We start from the raw sequence: 10,639 nt of genomic DNA on the forward strand, positions 1-10,639 counted from the left end.
CGGAAAACTCAAATGTATCTGCAGGGCGACATACCACCACATGTAAGTCAGAAAGTGCATTTGCATGTAACTTGGGTGAACAGAGCCCTTCAAGCTTTTCATGGTCTTGTGATGTCTGAGCTTGGTTTTATTAACGTGAGCTAATGCTTCTTGATTCTTTTTTACAGGCCCATTAAAGAATGTTGTAACTGAATGTGTAACTTAATGGGACAGGAATTACAGGTATAAGGCCTCAACCGCAATATTAAACTCAAACAAATGAATCCCTCTGTACCCATGAACAGAAAACACAGTTTGTAACATTGGTCTTGGTGTTAAAGAGAGATTTTACTATCCTGGCTGCTGATGTAACTGATATCTTATTTACCACAGAGAGAAAGCTCATGTTTGATGTTTCTGACTAATAGTATATCAAATCAGAGCAAAACAAGTTTGAACACAAAAAAGGCGTTGGTCTGGCTGTGATGAGGTCAGGGTGTGGTATACACACTAAATTGTCACCTCTCCAGAATATTTCATTTTACTGATGTCTGGGCTGGGACCAGACAAATATGATTACCTGTTCATGGATGATGTCTGACAGTTCCTTCACCATCTCTTTGAAGTTGCCCTTCAGGCCCTCGTGGTACTCGAACTGGTCCTCTTTAATCAGACGCTCATTTATATCCAGGGCCATGCTGCAAGCCTCAACGAAACGCCTGCAATTACCACAAATAACTTAAATTACTTTTATAACATAAAACGACAAATGACTTTTTCATTAGATCACTTATAAACTGTTTTTGTTGTTATATTGTTACAATTACAGAATAATTAAAATAATGATAATTTATTTATAAGGGGAAAAAGGCACCTGAAAATGTCCTTGAGGTCTTTCCCTTTCTTACTACCAGACTGGTTTGATTTACTGTCATCTAGAAATGCTCTCGCATAGGCCATGGGACCTGCATTCACCTGCAGCAAGACATGTCTGAAAATGTTAGGCACTCAAACAGACAACAACAAGCATGTACCACCCTGGATTTCTCATTGCTCTCAAACACTGATCCCTGACCAGATATTATCTGATTTGAGATCTTAAGTGTGACTCTGAATGACTCAAACTTTTACCTGCACAGACACACAGCCCTGCAGTTTGAGCTGCAGCTGGATCATGTCCACTTCCTGGTGGGAGCAGAGCTTGGTTAGCTCTGCCGTCCGCGCCTTCATCTCGTCTATGGCCACGTCCACGGGCTTAAGCTCCACCTGCTTCTCTCCCACCACCTCCACTCGCTTCTTCACGTATGGGAAGGCGTGGGCAGCTGGAGATGAGAGGTGCAGGCAAAACCGGTTGAGAGTGAGTCATGGGATCATCTTTATGTGATCTCCCGCTTTTAATAGTTGTGTGAATTCAAAAGTGATGACAGAGGCAAGAAGGAGAAGTTTTGTTTTGACATTGCGGTAAACAAGCAGAAAAATTCGCAAAAGCATCTGTTGTTTTTCCCGCTCTATAGTGTGTACAGTTGTCTCACTTGGCAACGACTACACGCAATGAGACTGACATGTATTAGCTTAACAAGACAGAAAAACACTGTTTGACGGTGCTTGTCAATAGAATGAGATAAGCTGGAGATGCTTGAATAGGGAGGGATCCTAACATCCAGCTGCCACTTGCTGCAGTAACCAGCTGTTTTAATGTTTACTCCCTGCACACAAGCACAATGCAATGAGTGATTAAAGGAGAACTTAGTACATTAATGCTGTAGGGCATTTAAAAAAATAACACATAAACTGTCTCTTCACATGAAAACTGTCAAGTCTCTCCTGCAGGTTTGATGAAGCTGTTGGATCAGTGTTGAATCTAAATGTCAAACACTACAGCAGAGTGTTTATGAGTGTGTGTGTGTGTGTGTGTGTGTGTGTGTGTGTGTGTGTGTGTGTGTGTGTGTGTGAGAGAGAGTGTTTCATTTACTTGTGAGCACGGTTCTCCTCTTGCACTGCTCCTCCACCCCGCCGTGCTTCTTGCCCGTCAGCGTGTACGGAGTCTCAAACACAAAGCGGTTGATGTTGTGGCACTTCTCGAAGTCGGTTTTCTTCTCCGGCGCCTCCTTCTCCTCGAAGTACGGCTTGACAAATGTCACCTGGACGTAAGCGAACTTCTGGTCCAGGTCTTTAGGGTTAACCTGTGGGCGAGCGGTCAGCTTTAATAAACTACAGGCGTGCAAAACAAATGTCCAAAACAAACAGGAGAGTAGTTAAATATTGGTGAGACTTAAATCAGACTTGTTGAAAGTGAATAATAAAAAAACCTAGTATATGGATGGATTTTATAACTAGAACCCTGTCTGACACATCACCAAACACATGAATTATTATGAATTAGTCTTGAGATGGTCTTTTGGTTTGAGTTCAGAACATATGCCTCTATGAAGACTTTTATTCAGATATTATGCAAATATTTCTGCTTATTGTTTGAAAAAAAAGTCTCTATCTATTGACAATGTGCTAAATTGGCAACCCTCTATTTGCACCAGAAACTGCAATCATTTGGCTGACCAATTGTGGAAATATGATCACTCAGTCAGCCCGTCAGTCAGGGACATTCCAGATTGTAGCCATTGTAATCATCCAATAGAACCTCAATCTTTCCCTAATATCTCCATGGAGATATAACGTCCCCAGTTCTAAACACTTGGCTGCCATGACACATGCTGCCTCATCCACCTCCAGTGAGTATTTGACAGACACGGGGTTAAACTAACACACACAATAAAAGCAGTGAAAGAAATCTCTTTCCAAACTTCTCAGCTGAGACTTCATGGTAACTCCTCAGGACAGAATCTGAATATTTCCCACATTATGTTGGACAAATGATATTTTCTAAATAAACACGAAAGCCAGGCTGTGAAGCCAAATTACTTATTTTCATTTCTGACTGGATTTCAACCACTACAGCAACCTGCCATTCAAAGTCAGAAAAAACACATTAAGGCTATGAAAAAATAAATACAAACATCTCCCACCCTTTCCTCTCTCCAATCTAGCTACAGCACCTTGTTTGAGTCTTGAATTATCTTGACATTTTCCGGCCCAAACTTGTCCCCATAGAGTGTCAGCAGCCGCTGGGAGATTTCAGACAGGCCTGTGAGTTTGGGCTCTTTATAAATGTATTCCTTTCCGTCCTCCTCCTCAAAGAAGCCCTGTGGAAAAACACACAACTCTGTTCATTTGACTGATGGTTCAGTTATGATGGGAGTGATGTGTGCTGGAAGAATTGTTCATTGAAACATGCCAATTAGTATGAATACTAAAGTATTCTTTCTTGGAGCTGCTTGTAGGTCTCACCTGTCCATAAAAAGCCACTCTGAAGTATGTCCCAAGAAGCCTGCGTCCTGATTGTATCACCTCCATTATTTTATTGTAGGCTCTGTGCAGAGTGTCATACAGCCGGCTTAGTTTCTGGAGAAATGGGACAAATATAGGATCAGATATGGCCAACTTTCTGTTTGTTCAGTGACTCAACCAGACAGTCTGCATGCACAGACAAGCACGAGCATTTCAGTTATGTCACAGCCCAACAAAACGGGGGACGTGTGTGTTTATGTAAAGGCACGAGGAGACCAACAGATGACAAACACAGAGTGATTCGCGTTTTCCAAACTTGTAATTCTCAATAGTGGGAGGTGGCTCGTCGTGTCACCACAAGGCGCTCCTGGGTACACATCCACAGGGGTTTGCATGTTCTGTGTGGGTTTCCTCCCGTACGCCAAACCCATTAAGATTAAAAGGCTATTTAAATTAGAGACTGGCAGCCTCACTTCTTGCCCAGTGTGTGCAGACAGGCTCAAGGCCTCCATGATCCTGAACAGGACAAGCAGCGTTTTCCATAGCAAGAGGCAACAGCTGAAGAATTCGATGAGGGTAAGCGAACCACATTCTCAAAAGGTGAGAAACTGAAACACGCGCGGTTTGACAGATCAGACTGGAATCATGTTGTGCAAGTGACATGGCTGCTTTAATGTGGTGTCATGCCACCAGTTCAGTCTGCTGGTACAAAATGAGATGAAGATATGCTGACAATCCTGTCAAACGATGCCGTCACACAGATATGTTTATTTGAGCACGAAGATGGTGAAGATGAAGAACCATTGGCTGCACGTTTATGTGTGATATGTGTTGCTACCTCATACTCGTGACGCTTCTCATAAATAGGGATGATGAGTTTGGCAATGTGCGTGATGAGCTCATAGCGCTCGGCTTTCCACAGCGCCTCCACACAGACCTCAAGGTGTTCGACCAACACCTCCTGGAAGAGACAAAATTTCGGATTAAATGACTAATGATTTAAATAAAGAAGTTAACACAGATCAGGATGGCTGGATTGCCTAATTATTGCACAATGTACTTCTGTCACTTATGAATGTCTTGTGCAAGAAAGTTATTGTGTGCAGGTCACACCTCAGTGTAATAGACATCCTGCATGCCGGTGTCTTCTTTCATGGCGGCTTCCTCGTCAATATTCAAGGTGACCTTCTTGAAGGCTGCGAGGCCACTGGGGAACAGCTCTGATGAATGAACAACGAAGAAAAGCTCAAACATTTCCTCACAATCAATCAATCAATCAATCAATCAAGCAATAAATCAAACTTTATTTGTACAGCTCTTCTCATACAGGTTAATGCCGTTCAAAGTGCTTCACAGATGACTGATAAGCCAAAACAAATAAGAAATTATGATGATGAGATGTAATAAAATAGATTTCATAGGTGACTGCTCCAGAATTAAGGAACCAGTTGCCATTAGATATTAGATGTGCTGGCTCCATGTCTATTTTCAAATCTTGATTAAAGACACATTTTTATTCACTGGCTCTTTGTGGCTAACTAACCTTTTAGCTCCATTGTCATGTTCATAGTTGTGTATATGCTCCACAGCGCTTCTTGTTTTTGTCGGTATGTTTAATATGTTTCTGTATGCAGTATATTTAGTATGTTTTTACTTATTTTATACATTTGTTTTACTTACTTTTACATTTATTTTGATGTCCTTTTTACAGCTCAAGCTGTTTTTACATGTGCTCTGAGCTGTGGCTCAGGTCGTCAAAATGGGCAAGATACTGAACCCCAAATTGCCTCTGAAGGCTGTTCCATCTAACCCTGTATGAGTGTGTATGGTAGAAGCGCTGTATACGAATGTGTGTGAATGTGGCTTGCAGGGTAAAGCGCTATGAGACTAGAAATAACACCAGAAAAGTGCTATATAAATGCAGATATTTACCATTTACATTAACAAACAGGCAAAAATAACATAACACAAAATATTAATTATAAAATAACAGATAAAAATAGAATAAAATACAATTTAAAACATAGATACAATACAATAAAGTGACTAATGAGTAAAAATCATATCTAAATAAACATCAGGCTGAAATTTTGATTGAGATTTCAACACTTTCCGCTGCTCTCAGGTCCTCAGGGAGACTAAGAGCTAAAAGCTGCTAAGCCAAAGGAAGCCCTGAGCAACTAAACTGACTCACGCCAGAGGAGCTAAGGAGCCGTACTGGTTCACAGAATGTAAGCATTTGAGACATATATGTTGGTGCAAGACCATGAAATGCTTTAAAAACAAGTAAAAGAATTTTAAAAGGCAGGCGGGCAAATGCTGTATTTCGTTTTGGAAGCTTTGAGGTTTCGCAGCGTCTCAGCAACTGGCTCTAAAAACAATGAAAATTAGTCGAGATCCAAATCTGTGCCAGTCACATTCACATCATCTAACTTTTGACCTGCTTTGTAAAAACACGTGTTAAAGAGAGAAAGCTAAAATATTGAACAATGCTTGGTTTGGGAAAGCTAATAATAAATCCAATGATAAAAGCAGAGCCACTGTATACACACTGCCGTCTCTGGTCTAGATGCCAAACAAATTTTTCTAGAGATAAGCCTGCAGTCGCTAACTGCTGCACCTCCAGCCTCTTTGTCCGTTAACACGCCTCAAAGATAAGGACTATCACATTTGTTTAAAGGATTATTTAACAGCAGGTTTTGCATTAGATTAAAATGAACTGTGAAAGAAAAAAAAAACAAACAAAAAAAAACACTAACCGCAGTTATGTGGCTTTGTTTTTACTAGATGTCACTGCGCTGATCTAATAATATCAGTCTGTGGAGTGTTTGCATGCTGTATCCAACAACAGTCAGTGAACTAACTGGCATGTTGTTCATCACCAGAGCAGGCAAATCTTCCTGGAGGATCACTGGATGTTTCCTGGTGAAGGTGAGGTGCATGGTATGGTTGTGTGTGCGGTCTTAAATTACCTTAAATTACATCCTCATCGAGTCAGTTAAGTGTGTAATTCAACTCCTTAAGCAAATATTTTTCCAAAGTCCTTCCTGAATGAACTCAGCAAACAGGGCCTTTTTATCAACACTGCTGCAGTGTTTAGTTACAGTATATGTGTAAACCACAAATGCAGGTAAAATATTGCGTGTGTGTGTGTGTGTGTGTGTGTGTGTGTGTGTGTGTGTGTGTGTGTGTGTGTGTGTGTGCGTGTAGAAGTGTGCAGGGCCTTACTTTTCCTGTGCAGGTATTCTGCTACTAGTGCAGCCACATGAACGTAACACATGGCCGCCTGTGGAGAAAGAAAAACAACAAACACAGGAAGATTTAGTTTCTGCAGCAAAACACGTTAACATGCAGCTTTATGTGAAATATGAAATGGGAAAACAGAGTGAGTGGCACAAAGGCACACTGTAGACACCGTAACGTTTTACATGGCATTAAATTGGCTGATTTGTTGTGAAGAGAGATCTGTTGTGTTTAACTCTTCAGCTTTGAACATATTACTGTGTGACTAATACATACCTACCTACTTGCCACACCTTCCATTAAACTGACAGCCAACACCTGTGAAGCAACATCATGCACAAAGGCCTGAAAGCTGCGAAGGAAAAAGGTCACCTGTTTTTATGACTGCAGTTTCCCTTTACGAACCTAACCCTCACCCTACTAAGACATATCTAATTGCGTCTTTACTTATAATGACTGATAGTGAGGGGATTCTTTTTATCCGTTTAGTGAGTTTAGCCTGAAAGTTGCCAAATGTTTTATGAGGAATTTAATTTATCAATGTCCGGTTTTATCTTTTTGTGTAAAAGCATTGTTAAAAAAAATGCTCAAAATAAATAAAACAAACTGAAACAGAATATAAAACTAAAACAAAACGAAATAAAATAAATGATAATAACTGATTATTTTATTTATTCAAAATTCTTTAAAACAACACAAAAACAAATTAAATAAAACTGAATAAAAAAATTAATAAAAAACTAAAAGATTACATTAGATAAATTAACTGGGTTTGCTGCTGTTTCATTTAGTTTGTTTGTGAAAAAGTGAGTCGGATCAAATAAATAAATGAACTTGGACTCAGGCAAATATTATATCAACTGGACCACCCAGGTTTCAGCTCTGCATCTGACTTGACCTCCATCTGGAGAGGATCAAAAGATTCTCCCTTCAATAAAAACAAAAACAAAAAACACATTGTAATTACAACCCCAAAAAAATAAAGTAGAAACTAAACTTTTAACTGAGTGTCAGCCTCCCATGTTTACGCAAAAACTATTCTTAGTAACCAAAAACAAACATGTTCGGCAGGATTATATAAAAATATTGAAAATGCTACAGAAAAGCATCAAAATACAGGATGTTATTACACTGTATTGTGGTTATGTTGTTACAGCTTATGACGTTGTTACCAGGAGTGATACAGGGTGAGTAATTCTTCCTTGAAACCTTGTTGGTTTTCCATTCAATTCAAATCTCCGGTGCTCCATCTCCAACATCTCTCTTTTTATTCAAGACCAAGACAATTCAGTCAGCAACTGAGATACAAAAAACCAGAGGCCAAAATATGCAAAGATGTCTAAAAGTGATTTAGAGGTCAAAGAGTCTGCTTGTCCTTATTGTTATCTTTAGGTAACAATAGAAGAACAAAAATAATAAAAGATGAAGAGACAGACAGGTAAACATGTAGCACAAAGTGGAGCGGATATTAAGTGAAGCGCCTCTGTTGATACCTCAGAGAGATCGCCGTTCTTTAGGTGCGCTCGGGCCATGCTGTCCAGCCAGGTCCGCCTCAGTTCAGGGGTGCTAGCATAGGACCGGGCCAGACTGTACTGGAGGTCCAGCAGCATCTCTGGGTCTTTCTCGTGCTCTCTCATCTGGGCCGTGGCCATCAGCACTGTACGGATCCGCTTGGTGAGACCCTTCACTTCTGAGGGGAACGCCGTAGACTGCGTCGTGCAGAGAAGAGCAAACAAAGATATTATTGTGAAAACATGATCAAATCTATTAGAAAAATACAGACATGGTCCTGTTCTTTAAATGTGGCTTCACCAATCTGACATGTTGTTGTCAGGCTAAAATGAACCTGTTAATTCTCATCCAGCTAATCTTAGTTCTTTAAGTGAAGATTGAGGGTTGATGTTTCAGTCCTAGTAGAAATGATCTTGAAACAATATGCTCTTATTTTGAAATAATGACAACATGAAGAGAATCAAATTCATATGATACTCATTTGATTGGATGAGCGCTGATTAAGTTGCATGAGGCAGTCTTGTAGGGAAGCCTCCCAGGATGCATTGTGGCAACAGACTCCTCTGCACAAGTCTTATTTTATGCATTATTAGTGGTATTATTGTGCTTCCAAACTTCCATTACTATTATATAACTAGATAAAAATCATGAATGTGGTTAAACTGCAAGTGACGCTGGGTGAACGACTGATGGCTTTATCTAATATAAGTGCAAGAGACTTTGAGGTGATAATCTAGAGACAGCTGCAACCAATAATTCTGCTGTATGCTGGGAAATATTTATATTTGACACTTCCAGCGACACAAAGTCTTATCATAAATATATTATGACTTAAAGGTCCCATATTTTACACTTTTGTGGTGTTTTATATTTGTTATCTTCACCTCCTACATATTTACAGTCTAAACAAACGATAACAAGCAGCGCTACAGATTTAATCTCACACGGGGAACAGAGTGATTTAGAATTGGAATCCAGTGGCCGGTCTGAAGAGAGGATTCATTTAACCTTTATTTAAATCATGAAAAATCATTAGCATCATGCCCTCATTTTCAATGACTAAAACGGAATAAATACACATGGTAACTTCAGATAAATGTAACATTCAAGAGCGGAGAAGTACAAGTGCAACTGTCTTTCGTTTTAATGTGTTTTGTAAAATGTCCCAAGTGATTGCAGCACAGAAACTAAAAGCAGTTTTTCACAAATTAGTTTTTGCACACGGGACTTCAAGCATTAGCCAATCACTTAAACTGGTCGGATAATGACTAAGGAACCAGTTTAATGAGGAACAGATGTATGATGGCATATTACCATTTATGTGAATAGAAACCAATGCCCTGTCACATTTTACTGAAGATGCACAGCTGACTAGAATAACTGTCACCAGTGATTCATCTCAGAATAAACACATGTATGTGTGTATTGGACCTAAAATCAGCCACTTTATGTTCTTGAATTTATCACTTTGGTGCTTTATATGGGATTCAGAGCTGTTGTTGTAAGAGTGTTGACCTCCAACGTACCTTCATGGCCTTGTCACTATTTGCAAAGTTGTTGATGATAGAGAGAGACTCCTGGAAGCGGGAGCTGCCAGTCAGCGCCACGTCGGAGATCAGCTGGCTCACTGCAATGATGATCTGGAGAGAGGGAGAAGCGAGGGGATGATGAGGTGCAGGGGTGGACAGAAAGGAGAGGAAAATAAGAAGGGAAAACAAGCTAGACACAGTAGTACATGTATTGACATTCAGCAAGAGCTAATGGAAATCTGGACAGCTCTCTGCCACTGTTCTAGCAGAAGCCAGAAACTGGGAAACTCAGCGGGCCATCTGTGTTTAAACTGTTTAAACACCCTCTTTACATTCTTCACCTCTGTTATGAAAGCAGCTGAAGTATTGGGAAAATAGCTAAAAGGTCAAAGATGAACATCAGGTTGAATAAGGACTGAGGTTGGTCTCATGCTAACGTGCATGAACAGAGGCCAGGTGTTTAGAGGGCTGTCATGTTCCAACGCTCCCTCTGCCCCACAAAACCAACACTTTTACCTGCAGGTGTGTGCGCAGGAAGGTCTTCCTCTTGGTGTACTCGAAGTTGTTCCTCATCAGCAGGTAGAGCAGGGCAGATGCCTCGGCCCGCAGGGACCCCAGCTTGGAGACGCAGCACTTGAGCACCTCGCAGCACAGGGCCTCGCACAGCGTCACGCGGCCCTTGAACAGCACCGACGGGAACTGACGGGACAGAGTGTTAGTGTATTAAAGGTCATATTGTGGGCAGGGATGGGATTAGAAAACGCTGTAAGTATGGAGGGGAGACAGCAGGGAAATGGCAGTGACTGAGTGACCCAAAAAGGACTCACATTTCTGACTGTCATGGCGTTTATATACATTTTATACATGCACATAAAATTATTAGGTTTGTCCTAGAATGAGTATGTGTATTAAACTTTTATGACCCAAATACGCTTCAGATGTTTTCATGTTTTAAGATATTTTGTCTAGTCTTGAAAGAAACAATGTTGATGTTTTACAATTACAATAAAAAATGTACTTAAGTCTTAATT

General features: G+C 40.4%; 1 protein-coding gene across 1 annotated transcript in view; it reads right to left on the bottom strand.

Moving 5' to 3' along the window:
* Positions 1-10,639, bottom strand: part of LOC111226900 (dedicator of cytokinesis protein 11-like) — a 68,305-nt gene that overhangs the window by 5,854 nt on the left and 51,812 nt on the right. Inside the window, exons 41-52 of the mRNA XM_022752208.1 lie at positions 10,125-10,307; positions 9,606-9,719; positions 8,061-8,276; positions 6,553-6,610; positions 4,438-4,544; positions 4,163-4,285; positions 3,325-3,438; positions 3,033-3,179; positions 1,952-2,162; positions 1,111-1,301; positions 854-954; positions 560-698 (exon numbers count right to left, since the gene is read on the bottom strand). Coding sequence (XP_022607929.1) covers positions 560-698; positions 854-954; positions 1,111-1,301; positions 1,952-2,162; positions 3,033-3,179; positions 3,325-3,438; positions 4,163-4,285; positions 4,438-4,544; positions 6,553-6,610; positions 8,061-8,276; positions 9,606-9,719; positions 10,125-10,307 — 1,704 coding nt within the window. The remainder of the gene's footprint in view (positions 1-559; positions 699-853; positions 955-1,110; positions 1,302-1,951; positions 2,163-3,032; positions 3,180-3,324; positions 3,439-4,162; positions 4,286-4,437; positions 4,545-6,552; positions 6,611-8,060; positions 8,277-9,605; positions 9,720-10,124; positions 10,308-10,639) is intronic.

Source organism: Seriola dumerili, unplaced genomic scaffold (assembly GCF_002260705.1).
Source record: "Seriola dumerili isolate Sdu_G_001 unplaced genomic scaffold, Sdu_1.0 BDQW01000167.1, whole genome shotgun sequence".
NCBI classification, from domain to species: domain Eukaryota; kingdom Metazoa; phylum Chordata; class Actinopteri; order Carangiformes; family Carangidae; genus Seriola; species Seriola dumerili.